General features: G+C 40.5%; 1 protein-coding gene across 1 annotated transcript in view; it reads left to right on the top strand.

Moving 5' to 3' along the window:
* Positions 1 to 17,859, top strand: part of GRID2 (glutamate ionotropic receptor delta type subunit 2) — a 1,638,698-nt gene that overhangs the window by 805,208 nt on the left and 815,631 nt on the right. The window contains exon 3 of the mRNA XM_060188447.1: positions 12,984 to 13,268. Coding sequence (XP_060044430.1) covers positions 12,984 to 13,268 — 285 coding nt within the window. The remainder of the gene's footprint in view (positions 1 to 12,983; positions 13,269 to 17,859) is intronic.

Here is a 17,859-nt window from a genome sequence, read left to right as displayed (position 1 = left end):
TCGAGAGAGGAAGAGAGACAGATGGGGAGAGAAAGAGACCTGCAGACCTGCTTCACCACCTGCCTCTGCGGGGTTAGGGGGGGAGCTGGGGGCTCGACCCAGATCCTTACGCCATCCTTGGCATTTCGTGCTCTATGAGCTTAACCCACTGTGCTACCGCCTGACTCCCCATAATGAAGTTTTTGCGGGAGCCAGGCGGTAACGCAACAGGTTAAGCATACGTGGTGCAAAGCACAAGGACCGGTGTAAGGATGCCAGTTCAATCCCCCGACTCCCCACAAGCAGGGGAGTCTCATCACAGGCAGTGAAGCAGGTTTGCAGGTATCTATCTTTCTCTTCCCCTCTCTGTCTTCCCTCCTCTCTCCTTATTTCTCTGTCCTATCCAACAACAATGACATCAATAATAACTACAACAATAAAACAACAAGGACAACAAAAAAGGGAATAAATAAATACATATAAATTTTTTTTTAAAAAGTGGTTGCTTCCTTGTTTCTGAAGGTATTGAAGTCTGTGCCAACTTTGAATATCCCATCTCTGTCATTTAGTAAAGCTATTAAATTTGGACAGTCCATTTATTTACACTGAACTAGTTCTCTTCCTGGAAAATGAGAGTAATAATAGCTTTTATGCACCAGGTTGTTATATATAAATGGAAAAATAAAATGACTAATAATAGGTGTTAGGTTAAAAGTTTAGTATGCCCAAAGTAAGGACTATAAAAGCTGGATAAGGGCAAGAGATCAGCACACTTCAATGGTGGCTCTTTTGGTTACTACCTGGCCACCTCATCTCCTGGGGCTCTAGTCAGAGAGTCCTGGGATTCCCAGACAGACATGATGGGCCCAGACCTCAAACAGATCCCTGTCTCCATGGGATGTAGAGGTCTGATAGTGTGGTATTGTGCCCTTATTATCCTATGTTCTTGCCAATATTTTTTATTTTATAAATTGAAAAAAAATAAATAAAACAGACAAAAAAAGTTTAGTCTGCCGCAGGGTTATATCATGACTGACAGTGGAAGGTCCATGTTGGCCTTAAATGACTGAAAGGGTGCTTTTTTTTTTTTTTCACAGGCGATGACGCAGGTCTGCAGATGTTTCTCTTTATTTCCCAACTCTGTCTTCCCCTCCTCTCTCCATTTCTCTCTGTCCTATCCAACAATGATGACATCATCTTCAACAACAACAACAATAATAACTACAACAATAAAACAGCAAGGGTAAAAAAAAAAGATTGTTAGCACCAAGCAAGTCAGTAGAAGAGAGTATACGAAAGGTTGTTTTATTGAGAATCTCACTTACATTTATTTGATGGATGGTAACCAGACCTTTTTTTTTAAAAAAAAATAATTTCCATGATTTTTTTCCTTACTGTTTTTATTATCTTTATTTATTCATTGGATAGAGGCAGCAAAGAGTAAAGGGGGTGATAGAGGAGAGAGACAGAGATACCTGCAGCCCTGCTTCACCACTCACAAAGCTATCCTCCTGCAGGTAGTAATATGATAATGAGGGCACAATATCACACAATTCCCACTACCAGAGCTCTATATCCCATACCCTCCCTTGAAAGCTTTCTTTTTTTTTTTTTTTTTTTTAGTTTTTTTGTTTTTTTTTTACTTATAAAATGGGAACACTGACAAGACCATAGGATAAGAGGGATACAATTCCCACCACCAGAGCTCCGTATCCCATCCCCTCCCCTGATAGCTTTCGCATTCTTTAACTCTCTGGGAGTATGGACCCAGGATCATTATGGAATGTAGAAGGTGGAATGTCTGGCTTCTGTAATTGCTTCTCTGCTTAACATGGGCATTGGCAGGTCAGTCTATACTCCCAGCCTGTCTCTCCCTTTCTCTAGTGGGGCAGGGCTCTGGAGAGGTGGGGTTTCAGGACACACTGGTGAGGTCCTCTGCCCAGGCAAGTCAGGTTGGCATCATGGTAAATAATCAGGAACCTAAAGGCAATAATATAGCAGATGAGATTTGGGGGCTCCATTTTATAAAAATCTAGTAGGTCTATTTTAGGTATATTTCAAGGGGCCCATGACTACTAATTTTTGCCTGAGCCTGGCAGCTAGCATGCAAGTGGGCCCAAGGTATTGTCTGGCAAGATGGTGTCAGAGTTGGAAATAGAACTAGAAAGCTGCATCAGGGAAGAGAGTAACTCCCAAATAGGAGAAAAGTACATAAATATTGTTAACTGTTAATCCCATTGATTTGAGTATAACCTCTGTATCCCTGTAGGTCTGAGCTTGCATTCAAGCTAGTTAGTCTTGGTGTGATTGAGGGCGGTAAAATAATCCCAACCTTTATATATCACATTGTCATTAAAATTCAGGGCTCCAGCAGGCCAGGCTAGCTTCCTGGCGGCAGACAGAGACTTGGGGACACACGGCTGGGCCGGGAAACTGTATTTCTTTATTCACAAACAACGATTCATAAACTAACCCAAACCAAACACCACACAGATCTCTCCTGCCTCCTTCTCCTCTGGCGGCTGCACCAAGAACTCCCGAACTACATAGCATAGGGGGCGGGGAGAAAGAGGTGCGAAACTAGCAAGGGCCAAACCAATTCTCCTGGCAGGGGGAGAGTGAGACCAAACCAATGTGAAACATAGCAACAATTCCCCCCTTTCCTTTTAACTAAATGACCATAGTATCAGGAATGTGGGGTGAACAGAAACCTATATCATACAGGCATTTTCAAAAAAGAAATTGGCACAAACATGGAGGAACATGTAAGCAAGCAACAAGAACCAGTGTGCTGCCAAAGGAAGGCCTGAGGGGGCCATTTTTTGCCTCTGTGGGCAAAGCTTTATCAGCTAAAGAACCTTTGCTGCCTCTGTGGGCTTTTGCCTCGACAGGCATTTTTTTTTTCCTGTGGGCACTACCTAGCATGGGGGGGATGGCCTAGAGTCCCAAGGCAGCTGGCTGCAGTCAGTCTTTGTGTACCAGTAAGTCCGATAGAAGTGCCAGTCCAAAGCAGATGTCCACCGAATAATTGCCAGGGGGTGAATTGTTGTACGTCTGTCTCGATGGGGAATGTCAGCCATCGGAATTCTGCTTTTCTGTAGAGAACTTGACAGCTGCTATTTACTTACTATGAAACAAAACTTGTAGTAGGTTAGAAGTTTATCACAATTGATAACTCTATTACAATTGGAAGTCTTTTTTAGTATAATTTTAAGGTTGTTTAAAGTTTAAACAATAGAATGTGGAAAGGTAAACATAAGAAGCATGGAAAGAAAAATCCTCATGCATGAGAATCATTAGCATAACCATAGCACAATCTAACGTTTTTAATTGAGAAGGAATTTGAGAATTTTACATATCAATAAGTCTAACCTTTTGTTACACCCATTCAAGATGCAGACACAACCTAGGTGTGCACAGGTTTTTTTTTTTTTATATAGACTAACTTAGTTAAAATATATTGATTTTTAACTAATTTTTAACTCAGACTTTAAATGTAACTTAATTTTACCTTGATGAGAACTATGTTGAAAACCTTTTTCATTTAATTCTGTCTGGTAAGAATATAGCCTTAAAGTTGCATTTTTAACCTTAAAGTTAATGTTTACCAAACTTTAAACACACACATAAACATGGTCTTTAATACACAAGGAGAGAAACCTTTGTTACGAAGACATGTCATTTTAAACACAAATTTAGATCTATACTGTCTTAGTTGTTGGGGGGGGTCACCATCCGGAGGTGGCCTCCCACACAGCTCCACTTCTAGGAATTGTAGGTTGCAATCTCTTGACGAATCTCTTCGTATTTTAGCTGGTCTGCCTTCAGACCCAAGTTTGGGATCTCTGTCAGGGGGCCCAATTTTGGCAGGGAGCTGATTAAATTTTATTACTATTATATTCATTCATCAGGTAGGCTGATTAAATTTTATTACTATTATATTCATTCAAATGTAAAAAGAAAGCTATTTGTTTTTTATTGGATAGAAAATGATTCTTCACATTATGCTTGTGATTCACCAATGAATGAATGGAAAAAATTAAATTATGGTTAGCTGTTGTAGAAAAATTAAAATCTTATCTTCCACCTAAAGCTTATTGTATTAGCATTGTCTTATTCACAAGAGGTTTTTGATGGTAAAATTTAATATTAATGAATTAATTTCTTGAAAAAGCCAAACCATTATATTGAATGATGTCCTGATTGTAAATGTGAAATTTTAAATTTAGACACATTTTTCTTTTTATCTTTTTTTATGAAGGTTAATCTTTTACAGTGTAGTTGTTGACACATAGGTACAATATCTCATCTCCCCATGACAGATGTCTTCAACACACTCTCTCTCTCCCAACTTGGGTCCTTTCCCACCATCATGCACCATGACTCCAACCTTTTCACCCCTTTCTTACCCCCTTTTCCCAGAATTCCTTGCTTTGGTGCAATGCACAGCACTGAGTTAAATTTCAATTTTTTTCCAGTCTACCCTTGTTTCTTAAGTTCTATCTATAAGATGTCAGCCAGTATTTGTGCTTCTCTTTTTGACTTTTTTCACTTAATATGATGCCTCAAGTTCCAGGTTCAATACCCCATACCACCATAACCAATAGCTAATAAATGCTCTAGTAAAAAAAAAAATGAGGGTGGGGGATATAGCATAATGGTTATGCAAACAGACTATGATGCATGAGACTCCAAAGTCCCAGGTTCAATCCCCCACACCACCATAAGCCAGAGCTGAGCAGTGCTCTGGTGTTTTTTTTTTTTCTCTCTCTCTCTGCATCTCTCTCAAAAATAAAATAAATAAATATTTTAAAAAATGAGATAACACCTGTGAGCTGTGAGAACATTATACAGAAGCCAGATGCATTTTTTAATTTGTAAAATGGAAATATTGACAAGACTACAGGATAAGAGGGGTGTATTTCCACACAATGTCTACCCCCAGAGCTCAATATACAATCCCCTCCCTTGATATCTTCCCTATTCTTTATCTCTCTGGGAGCATGGACCCAGGATCATTGTGGGGTGCAGAAGGTGGAAGGTCTGGCTTCTGTAATTGCTTCTCAACTGAACATGAAGTTGGCAGGTTTATTCATACTTCCAGCCTGTCTCTCTCTTTCTCTAGTGGGGCAGGGATCTGGGGAGGCTGGGCTCCAAGACACATTGGTGGGGACATCTGCCCAAGGGAGTTGGGTTGGCATCATAGTATCATTTGGAACCTGGTGGCTGAATAAAAGTTAAGATATAATGCAGAACAAATTGTTGACTAATCATGAACCTAAGGGTAAGAATATTGCAGATGAAGATTTGGGGTCTCCATTTTGGAAAAAGGTAGTAGATCTATTTTAGGTATATTCCAGAAGGCCCATGACTTTATTAGTTTTTGCTTTTTCCTGACATCTGATTTGCAGGTGGACTCAGGTTATTGTCTGGGGAGATTGTGTAATAGTTGGAAAAGGGACTAGAAAGCTGGATCAGGGAAGAAAGTAGCTCCAAACTGTGGGAAAGTATATAAATATTGTTAACTGTAAACCCCATTGGTTGGATCTGCATACTTTAATGATGACTCTTTAGTCACTATCAGGCTACCGCATCACCTGGGAACATAGTCAGGTAGCCCCCAGGTTCCCACACAGACACGATGCACCTAGACCTCTAACAGATCCCTCTGGCTACTGTCACTGGTCATCTCTATCAGAAACAACTCAGTGGATCCCTTTGTGGGCCCCCATAGGACCTTGTCCTCAATGTGGATCAATAATGGTAGGGAATGTTCCATTCTCTGAAGGGAAGTTGGACAGCATACTCTACCTTCTACCTGAGAAGATTGGTCCAAAATTAGCGCAGCCTGGAATGTTCCTAACCATGACCACAGAATGTGATCTCAGACCTACAAGGATGCAGAGGTCACATAGGGTCTTGTGCTGAATATAGGCCAGATGCATTTTAACTGAGTATTTGTTGTATTGTATCTAAATAGGAGGAACTGAAAGGGTGATGTGTTTTCAGTTTCATTATTTGACAAAAAAGAAAGTAAAGGTCAACTTAGTGGAGTGCTGTGATGCTGAGTAACTTCTATAGTAACAAGCTAAGAAATTCAGAACACTTGGAAAGTTCACTATCTGGTTTCAACCACACTGTCAACAAAATTATTGAAAGAAAAAAAGACAAGGGGAAAATCAACCAGCATTTGGTGTTCTGCAGCTGCAGGTGGCTCACCTGGTGAAGCACACATGGGACCACCTGTAAGGGCCCGGGTTCTAGTCCTGGGCAACCACCTGGGAACACCTGCAAGAGTGATAGTTCACAAACATTGGAGTGGAGCACCACTTTTTTTTTTAAATTTCTTTATTGGGGAATTAATGTTTTACATTCCACAGTAAATACAACAGTTTGTATATGCATAAGATTGGAGCACCACTTTTTCTCTCTCTTGTCTCTCCTCTCTATCAGGAGGAAAGGCAAAAAGTGACCACTGGCAGCAGTGGAGCTGTGCAGGCACTGAGCTCCAGTGGCAAAACTACCTCCTCTCTCCCTCTCCCTCTCCCTCTCTCTCTTTCTCTCTCTCCCTCTCCCTCTCCCTTTCATCTCTCTCTCTCTCTCTCTCTCTCTCTCTCCTCTCCCATTTCTCTCTCCTCCCTCTCTCTTCTCTTCAGAAACAACATTCCCAGACTAATGTCTCAAAGAATGGGTAACACATTAGAACATGCAAGAAAGAATATCTAATAATGCAAGTATATGACTCCTCATCTGGAATGAATAAAACAGAACCTCTGGGAGTAGCTTGGTCTTTTGTTTTTATTTTTGAGAACTCCACTTCGACATGAGATCATCAGAAGAATTGGGAGATGTAGGAATGGCCAGACAGGGACTTGTGTCAGCATCAAACCTCCCATTTACCTTTTCTAATCTCCAGAGAGGTTCCTGGCAGTCAGATAAATGCTGGGAAATATGTATGGAAGAATCAATGGAATGTGCTAAAGTCTTCATATGCCTCTAAATCATTGACAGAGGCAATATCAGGACAAACTGATCCGTAGAAATCCACAAATAAATAAATAAATAATCTCAGGGAAGAAGTAATTTCTTTTATTTATTTATTTAAAATAGGAGACATTAGCAAAACCATAGGATAAGAGGGGTACAACTCCACACAATTTCCACCACCAGATCTCCATATCCCATACCCTCCCCTGATAGCTTTCCTATTCTTTATCCCTTTGGGAGTATGGACCCAAGGTCATTGTGGGATGGAAGGTCTGACTTTCGTAATTGCTTCCCTGCTGAACATGGGCTGGGCATTGACTGTTCGAGGAAGAAGTAATTTTAAGAAGGATGGTGAAAAGATTTCACTGAGTCCTTACTGCATAAAAAGACCCCCTAAATTTATTTTTAATCTCATTTTACTTATTATGAAAAAGTCTGGTTCGATTCCTCTCTGTAAGAGAAAATGTACATACACATCGTTTGGCTTAAATTTATACATTTAGACAGCAACTTCATTTCCATAACTGCTGAATGACCAAAAAGGGTGAAAGTGTTGCTGATTGCAATTACTATTTAAAAACAGGAAAAAAAAAAACTAAAAAAGGTGTGCTTTCAGCAGTTAGTACAGGCTCTAAACATCTTTGAGAGTGTTAGATTTGAAACAGCTGGAGTCACAGAAACCAACAAACTATTCAGTATGTTCTGTATGCTTGTAACTCAACACAGGTCTTGAAATAATACTGGCAGAGAAATATACCGTATGAGCATCCTTGACTTATTTTATTTTATTATTGTTATTATTTTTACCTCCAGGGTTATCACTGGGGCTCAGTGCCAGCACTATGAATTCACTGCTCCTGGTGGCCATTTTTTCCCCATTTTATTGGATAGGACAGAGACAAATTGAGAGAAGAGGGGGCGAGAGAGAGGGAGAGAGAAAGATAGACTCGAATCCTTGCTCATGTCCTTGCGCTTCATACTATGTGATTGTACTACATGCACCATCACCGAACCCCCCCTTAATTTACAGTTTTACAATTTAAAAAAATGGTGATGCTCCTGTAGACACGCTGTGGTCTTCCAAATGCTATTTAGACACTGCACTAGTGTCACTAGTCAAATCAACCACATAGTTAATATAGGGGCTAAGACTCTAAATATGCCATCCTATAACAAGCAGAGCATGGAGTTTTTGGAGCAAAGGGTTTACTATCTCAGCAAGCTTTGCCTCTGTTCTTGGCATAGCTCCTTATTTTCCTGCCGGTGCTCTCATGAGGTGAAGTCCAACAGGGAAGGCAAACTGACCGTTTCTCCCTCGCTCAAGGGACGACTCGATTCAGATGAGAGAAACTGAGGAGAATTGGAACATTCGTTTAATGGCAGAATAACGTGGGTTTAAATAAGAATTCAGACAAAGAACATATTTCAAACATGTCAGAAATTACAGGTTTCTTAAAGGTCAGCTTGCCCCTATGGTAGGGGGCTGGTATAACAGGAATTGATGAGATACATAAAGGTCAAGACAATTATTCTCCATGATGCAAGCAACTTAATTATCCAAAGGTATTTGAGAGAAACATAGGGGTTAAGTCAGCAGGGTGAGATAGGGTAAAGATAAACAGAGCATGATAGGTATCAAAGCTATAAGGAAATAAAGTTTGGTGCTTCACTGACTGAAGTCAGAGAGGTGTGTGCTTTCTCTAGTGATCAAAAGTGAGGTGATTGTGTGAACTCTGGGTGACTGTGAACTTTAAATGAACCTTAAGGCAGGCAGCCATGTGACCTGCAGTTAATGGAGAGAGGCAGTGAGGTTTCTGTGGGCTTGAGAAACTGAAAGGGAAGAACTAAGTCTGAGAGATGATTTTTCCCCTTTGCTCATCTCGATTGAGAGAGACTTACAAGGAGGTATCTTCTCAGACCTCCATCCAAGGATGGGGGGAGTTTTCCCTAAGCTCTATCAAGTTTACACATAACCCCACAATTTTCCCAAATCCAGCTACTGCTGTTGTGGAGTTATAGTCTTTATTTCATTTATTCATTTTTATTATTTAACCTTTTATGTAGACTCCCACAGCAGGTTGAAACCAAATTGAATCTGTGTGTATCTTATCTGCATCAGCTGGTGTTTGATATTGGTAGAATAGGGCAGAATGGGTATCAGTTACTAAGAAATAAATTGGTGGATTGTCTTGCAAATCCATCCTTAAAGGTGCTCAGGCTGTGTCACTGTCTGAGTCAGCAAGTTGCAATCATTTTTTAGCTGTGAGCTCTTCTTTTTCTTATTGTGGAACTGTTTCTACTCACCACACCTAACAGTAGTCAGTCTCCAGTTTCCTCCCTGTGAGTATTCTTTGTTATGCAGAGGGGATTAAAAAGATTTATTTATTTTAACCATTGTATTAGGGCGGTGGGGGTGGATAATGGTATATATAGTGATCTGCAAGTAGTTTCTTATCCCTTCATGATATGTATCTACACAACACTCCTACCCCCATGCTTTCTCAAAGAGGAAGAGGTAGAGAAGTGTAAGAAGAGGGGTCAGGCATTGGCACACCCAGTTAAGGGCACATGATGCTAAGTGCAAGGATCCCCCTCTCCCCACCTGCAGGGAGGATGCTTCACAAGCAGTGAAGCAGGTCTACAGGTGTCTTTCTTTCTCCTTCTCCATCTCCCCCTCCTCTCTCAATTTACTCTGCCTTATCAAATACAATGGGAAAAAAATGGCCACCATGAGCAGTGGATACACAGTGCCAGGACTGAGCCCCAGCAATAATCCTGGAGGCAAATAAGGAGAGAGAGAGAGATAGAGAGAGAGAAGTATGAGAAGGTAGGCCTTGAGACTGTATGCTTACTCATGCACCCATGTCTGTCTGGGTCACTTCCTGGGCTGCTTTCATATAGTTTTAAGGCCAGACAATCACTTAGAGACTGCTTGCTTTCTGGGTAGGTAGTGTGTACTTTCTTGACAGCTATGAGCTACAGAAGGCACTGCTGTAAGAGAGAGGTGTGTCTGTGAATGTAGAAGGCACTCCCCCAGACTTTCCCTGCATGAGAACAGTGGTGCTGCTGCTCTTTCTGTCTGTGTCTCAGTCTTTCTTAGAATATCAGCCCAGGAGGCCTTTATGCTAGCCAGGCAATTGGCATAGCAGTTAAAACTGACTTCTGAGCTACCTAATATCTAAACTACCTTTGATCTGCTATTGGATTGTTTCTTTTCTTTTTATAACCACCTTGGCAGTACCACTGTAAGTCAACTTTTGCAGAGAAATAGAGAAAGAGGGAGGCGAAAACACCATAGTACTGGAAACCCCCCCACACACACACACTGCTCAGTTGTAGTGGGGAAGAGGCTTAGATCTTGGTGAGGTAACTGCAAGGCAGGCACTTCCCCAGCTGAATTGTCTCAGCAGCCAATGATAGGATTTTCTGCTTTCTGTTGGGATTTCAAAGAGAAATCTCAATGACTACTTTTTTTTTGCTAACATGTACAGCAGGATGGATAATTCCAGATAGCAGAAAATCTAAAAGTACAGTTATTTATATAATAATAGCTGACTTGCGTTTGCTTAGTGTTGTTACTAATAGAGGTTAATTGGAAGTGACATAGTTGATTGGAGGAAATCACAGCTTACACACTGGAGAAACTAACTCCTGGAGAATGACTAGCAGATGACTTTGCTTTCTTTTAGTTTATGTTTCTAAATGTGAAGATAAAAATAGACAACCCCTGTGTGTGTTTACATGGGAAAGGATATATAGTATTGCAACTGAATCAATGACCTCAAAATTCTGTCACAACCTTATCACTCTCAATGTAGGTCTTTACACACTACTGTATTTACTAAACTTTTTTTTTTTTTTGCCTCCAGGGTTATCACTGGGGCTCAGTGCCTGCACTATGAATCCACTGCTCCTGGTGGCCATTTTTTTTTCCCATGGTGGTGGTGGTGGTTGTTGTTGTATAAGACAGAGAGAAATTGAGAGAGGAAGGGAAGCCAGAGAGGAGGAGAGAAAGAGAAACACTTGCAGACTTGCTTCACTGTTTGCAAAGCAACCCCCCTGTAGGTGGGGAGCTGGGGCTCAAACCGGAATCCCTGCATCATTCCTTGAGCTTTTCAGTATGTGAGCTTAACCTGGTGCACTACTGCCCAACCCCCCTACTAAACCATTTTAATCATATAATCTAAATATTGAATTCAACTGCTTATATTTTTAAAAAATATTTATTCCCTTTTGTTTCCCTTGTTGTTTTTTGTTGGTGTAGTTATTACTGATGTCATTGTTGTTGGATAGGACAGAGAAAACTGGAGAGAGGAGGGGAAGACAGAGGGGGAGAGAAAGACAGATACCTGCTGACCTGCTTCACCACTTGTGAAGCAACCCTCAACTGCTTATCTTAAGGAAGTCTTCCAGCCTTTATTGTAAGTGATAAATGAGTAAGCTTTTCAGTGAAACTTTACACAGTTTCAACATGCTAAGATCACCAGTAACAGACTTTGAGATGATGAAGCAAATATTTGACTGTTTTTTTATTAATATACTTGAATTTAATTACAAATTAATCATATTTTTTACAAGTCTTGAATCCATGAGTCATGAATGCAGTCTGTGATTTCCATTGGAACTTCAGCCGCAATCTGCTATGCTTTAAGAAGCAATTATCCCTGATACTATCTTGAGCATTTATTTGACCTCTCTCATTTCTGAAATTAGGTTCTTGTAATTAATTCATTTTGTATGTGCTGATTGACTTAACTTCAGTCATTGTGTTCACTTTGATCTATTTTAATTGTTTTTGTTTGTTTTAAAAATTTACTTATTAGAGAGAAATTAAGAAGGGAGGGGGAGATAGGGAAAGAGACAGACAGACATACCTGTAGCCCTGATTCACCACTTATGAAGCTTTCCCTCAGAAAGTGGGGACCATGAGCTTGAACCTGGGTCCTTGTGCACTGTAATGGGTACACTTAAGCAGGTGTGCCACCACCTGGCCCTGATCTATTTTGATTTGTATGTATTTGTGCTTATGGGCATGTCATTACTATAGTAATGCTCAGCATTCATAAAATTTCATCTAAATTTTCCTTTCTACTTTTGAAGAACTACACAAAACAGTCTATAATACAGTTCGAATACAGAGAATGTTATACAAAAAGTGCCTAAAATATAGAGTAAAAGACTGGATCAATTATAACTGACCTTCACAAATTGAATTTATTTGGCCTTGATTCTTTCAGAAGTTTATTTTCAACTTACATTCTAATCTCATGTCTTTAAAAACTGGCATTCCTTTTTATTGTTATTTATGGGGCCAGGTGGTGGCGCACCTGGTTGAGTGCACCCATTATAGTGTACAAGGATCTGGGTTCAAGCCCCAGGTCCCCACCTTCAGGGGAGAGCTTCATAAGTGATGAAGCAATGCTGCAGGTCGCAGTCTCTTCTCTCTTCCTCTTGTGCATTCTCTCTACCTCCTTGTTCCCTCTAGATTTCTCTGTCTCTATCCAAGGGGGGCAGGGGGAACTGGCATTCACAAATACCACTTTCAATTTTTTTCATGTATAATTGGCATTGTGCAAAACTAAGTAAGCAACAAGGACAAAGTTCTTTTATTATTTTTCTTTATTTGATAGGACAGAGAGAAATTGAGAGGAGAGGGGGCAGTAGAGGAGAGTGAGAGACACCTGCAGACCTGCTTCTCTACTTTTGAAGCATCCCCCCTGCAGGTGGGAAGTGGGCCTTGCAACTCCTACCCCTCACCCCTTCCAGTCCTTGAGCAGGATGACATGTGCCCTCAAACGTGTGCTCAGCAGGGTTTTACCATTGGCTGGCTCTTATGATGAAGTTCTTGACTGAATTCCTTTAGAACTCTGCCATCTAAAGGATCTCCAAGTGACTAATGGCCCTTCTTAAAACCAGAGCCCATAGTTGTGTGATGACACCCCGAGAATCCCCTGCACCTCCACTAGAGAAACCCTAGGTGCACCTCTGACGCTGACATGCTCTGTGCTTTCTTGCAGCCTGTGAACTGATGAATCAAGGAATCCTGGCCCTGGTCAGCTCAATTGGCTGCACTTCCGCGGGCTCCCTGCAGTCCTTGGCGGATGCCATGCACATCCCCCACCTGTTCATTCAGCGCTCCACAGCCGGAACCCCAAGGAGCGGCTGTGGACTCACCCGGAGCAGCAGGAACGAGGACTACACACTGTCCGTACGCCCGCCTGTCTACCTGAATGACGTCATCCTGAGAGTGGTGACTGAGTATGCCTGGCAGAAGTTCATCATCTTCTACGACAGTGAGTACGGTGAGTGTCACCTGCTGCGGTCACCCCAGCCTCCTCTTTAACCTGGAGACACCTCCAGGGACTCACTGCTGTGGGTGTTTTTTGTTCCCATCAATCCAGTGGCAGCAACCTTTGTTAAGGCTGCTCCTGGTCAATATACATATTTCATATTATTTTCCCTTGAAATCAAATTACAAAATAAATACCTTATCAAAGCTTACTTTACATAATTTCTCCTAAAGTGAATTTGACTTAAGGGTATCTTGGTTTTTCAAATAATGTGAAGTCCTAAAGATAATTCTACCTTTCTTAAAAAAAATAAAAAGTCCCTTGGTAGAGTAATGAAAGACCATTTTAAAGAGACCCTGAAATAATATATTTCTTGAACATAAATATTAAAATAGAATTACTACTCATTTCTATTTGTTGTATAAAAATCAGATCTGTCTTTATCTCTTAATCTGTTTTTTTTTCTTTTGTCAAGCCATTTTTTAAATATGTGATTAATAGTGGTCTCTAGGATTACAAGAATACAGGGTAGAGTTCCACACTGCACCCAACAAGGTTCTGTGCCCCACAGAAGTCCCCTCCCAATGGTAACCATCATAGTTCTGACAAAGTCTTACAGATAGTGTGTTTACTTCTGTTTTTTTTTTTTTCCTTCTTCTTCAAATTCATATATTTGAGTTTTCTAAATTGCACATGTGTGTGAAGCCTTCCAATTTCACCTCTCTATACTAATTTCAATAAGCATAATCACTTCCAGTTCCATCCATCTTGTCTCAAGGGACACAGTATCATCTGTTTGAGTGCAGAGTTGTATTCCACGTGGTAGATAGTCCATCATTTATTTATTTTAGTCAAAATTTGACCTATCTTGCTAATACCTGGTATAGCCCTCACTGAGGCTTCACTGTTCCCTGTCAGACTTTTCAGAGAGAGACTGAGGTGCACCACATCACAGAGGCTCCCTCCATGTAGCAGGGACTGGGCTCCAGCCTGCTCATATGATTGGCAGTGTAGACACACTATCCAGCTGAGCTATTTGCCATATCTAGATTTTATTTTTTTATAGGGTAAATCCATTTTTATTATTATTTTTTTTGGCTTTTTTTTTTTATTTAAGAAAGGATTAATTAAAAAAACCATAGGGTAGGAGGGGTACAATTCCACACAATTCCCACCACCCAATCTCCATATCCCACCCCCTCCCCAGTAGCTTTCCCATTCTCTATCCCTCTGGGAGCATGGACCCAGGGTCATTGAGGGTTGCAGAAGGTAGAAGGTCTGGCTTCTGTAATTGCTTCCTCGCTGAACATGGGCGTTGACTGGTCGGTCCATACTCCCAGTCTGCCTCTCTCTTTCCCTAGTAGGGTGGGTCTCTGGGGAAGGTGAGCTCCAGGACACATTGGTGGGGTCTTCAATCCAGGGAAGCCTGGCAAGTATCCTGATGGCATCTGGAACCTGGTGACTGAAAAGAGAGTTAACATACAAAGCCAAACAAATTGTTGAGCAATCATGGACCCAAAGCTTGGAATAGTGGAGAGGAAGTGTTAGGGAGGGTACTCACTGCAAACTCTAGTATACTTCTGCTTTCTTACTTTGGTGCCATACTCCAAACTCAGTCAATTTCTGCTTTGCGTTTCTACTTCTTTTTTTTTTTACATGCATAACATTCCCCAGATTCCCATTTAACAATATTAAATTCCCCACTATTTCATTCATCATTTTTCATGGACCTGTATTCTCCCCACCCACCCACCCACCCCAGAGTCTTTTACTTTGGTGTAATACTCCAATTCCATTTCAGGTTCGACTTGTGTTTTCTTTTCTAATCTTGTTTTTCAACTTCGGCCTGAGAGTGAGATCATCCCTTATTCATCCTTCTGTTTCTGACTTCTTTCACTCAACATGATTTTTTCAAGGTCCATCCAAGATCGGCTGAAAACGGAGAAGTCACCATTTTTTACAGCTGAGTAGTATTCCATTGTGTATATATACCACAACTTTCTCAGCCACTCATCTGTTGTTAGACACCTGGGTTGCTTCCAGGTTTTGGCTATTACAAATTGTGCTGCCAAGAACATATGTGTACACAGATCTTTTTGGATCGATGTGTTGGGTTCCTTAGGATATATCCCCAGGAGGGGAATTGCAGGGTCATAGGGTAGGTCCATTTCTAGCCTTCTGAGAGTTCTCCAGACTGTTCTCCACAGAGGTTGGACCAATTGACATTCCCACCAGCAGTGCAGGAGGGTTCCTTTGACCCCACACCCTCTCCAGCATTTGCTGCTGTTACCTTTTCTGATGTGTGACATTCTCACAGGAGTGAAGTGATATCTCATTGTTGTCTTGATTTGCATTTCTCTGACAATCAGAGACTTGGAGCATTTTTTCATGTGTTTCTCGGCCTTTTGGATCTCTTCTGTGGTGAATATTCTGTCCAAGTCCTCCCCCCATTTTTGGATGGGGTTATTTGTTGTCTTGTTGTTGAGTCTGGCAAGCTCTTTATATATGTTGGTTATTAAACTCTTGTCTGATGTATGGCATGTAAAGATCTTCTCCCATTCTGTGAGGGGTCTCTTGATTTGGGTAGTGGTTTCTTTTGCTGTGAAGAAGCTTTTTAATTTGATGTAGTCCCATAGGTTTATACTTGCCTTAGTCTTCCTTGTAATTGGATTTGTTTCATTGAAAATGTCTTTAAAATTTATGCGGAAAAAAGTTCTTCCAATATTTTCCTCTAAGTATCTGATAGTTTCTGGTCTAACATCCAAGTCCTTGATCCACTTGGAATTTACTTTTGTATTCGGTGAAATACAGTGATTCAGTTTCATTCTTCTGCATGTTTCAACCCATTGTTTCCAACACCATTTGTTGAAGAGACTCTGCTTTCCCCATATAATAGTCTGGGCCCCTTTGTCAAAGATTAGATGTCCATACGTGTGGGGCCTCATTTCTGGGCTCTCAATTCTATTCCACTGGTCAGTGTGTCTGTTCATGTTCCAGTACCAAGCAGTTTTGATGACAATGGCTCTATAATACAGTTTGAGATCTGGCAGTGTGATGCCTCCGGTTCTGTTCTTTTTTCTCAAGATTGTTTTGGCAATTCTAGGTCTTTTCTGGTTCCAGATAAACATTTGTAGCATTTTTTCTATTCTCCTAAAAAATGTGCTTGGGATCTTGATGGGGATAGCATTAAATTTGTAGATGGCTCTGGGTAATATATTCATTTTGATGATGTTAATTCTTCCAACCCATGAACATGGAATATCTTTCCACTTCTTTGTGTCTTTTTCAATTTCTTTGAGTAGTGACTCATAATTTTCAGTATACAAGTCTTTCACTTCTTTGGTTAGGTTTACTCCTAGATATTTTATTGTTTTTGTTGCTATAGAAAAAGGAACTGATTTCTGGATTTCAATTTCTTCTAGCTTAGTGTTTGCATAGAGGAATGCGACTGACTTTTGAATGTTAATTTTGTAGCCTGACACATTACTGTATTGCCTGATGATTTCCAAAAGCTTCTTGCTGGATTCCTTAGGTTTTTCCATGTATACTATCATGTCATCTGCAAATAAGGAGAGTTTGACTTCTTCTCTTCCAATCTGTATGCCTTTAATTCCTTGCTCCTGACTGCTGCAAGAACTTCCAACACTATGTTGAATAGTAATGGTGATAGTGGGCAGCCCTATCTAGTACCTGATCTGAGTGGAAATGCTTCCAGTTTTTCACCATTGAGTATGATGTTGGCTGTAGGTTTACTATATATAGACTCCACTATCTTCAGGAATTTTCCATCTATTCCCATTTTCTGTAGTGTTTTGATCATAAAGTGATGTTGGATTTTGTCAAAGGCTTTCTCTGCATCTATTGATATGACCATGTGGTTTTGGGTCTTGTTTTTGTTGATGTGGTGGATCACATTGATTGATTTACGTATATTAAACCAACCTTGCATGCCTGGGATAAACCCCACTTGGTCATGATGAACAATCTTTTTGATATACTGCTGTATCCGGTTGGCTAGAATTTTGTTCAATATTTTAGCATCTATGTTCATCAGAGATATTGGTCTGTAGTTTTCTTTTTTGGTTGTGTCCCTGTCTGCTTTTGGTATCGAGTGATGTTGGCCTCATAGAAGCTGGCAGGGAGTATTCCAGTGTCTTCAGTCTTCTGGAAGACTTTTTAAAGTAGAGGTATTTGTTCTTCTTTGAAGGTTTTGTAGAATTCATTTGTAAAACCATCTGGTCCAGGACTTTTATTTTTGGGAAGATTTTTGATAACTGTTTCAATTTCATTAGCTGTGATGGGCCTGTTCATGTTATCCACTTCCTCTTTACTTAGTTTTGGAAGATGGTAGGTATCTAGAAAATTTTTTGTATGGACAAGTCTGCTGCTAATCTTATGGGTTTTCCTTTGTAGGTGACTCTTTGTTTTTCTCTTGCAGCCTTGAGGATCCTTTCTTTATCCTTATTCCTTTTCATTCTAAGTATGACATGTCTTGGTGTCTTTAGGTCTGGGTTAATTCTGTTTGGGACCCTCTGGGCTTCTTGAATCTTTATGTCTTTGGTGTTGTCTAGACTAGAGAAATTTTCAGCTATTATGGCCTGGA

The sequence above is a fragment of the Erinaceus europaeus genome, chromosome 3 (genome assembly GCF_950295315.1).
Source record: "Erinaceus europaeus chromosome 3, mEriEur2.1, whole genome shotgun sequence".
NCBI classification, from domain to species: Eukaryota; Metazoa; Chordata; class Mammalia; order Eulipotyphla; family Erinaceidae; genus Erinaceus; species Erinaceus europaeus.
The sequence above is the reverse complement of the archived record's forward strand: the minus strand, read 5'-3'. Positions and strand labels throughout refer to the sequence as shown.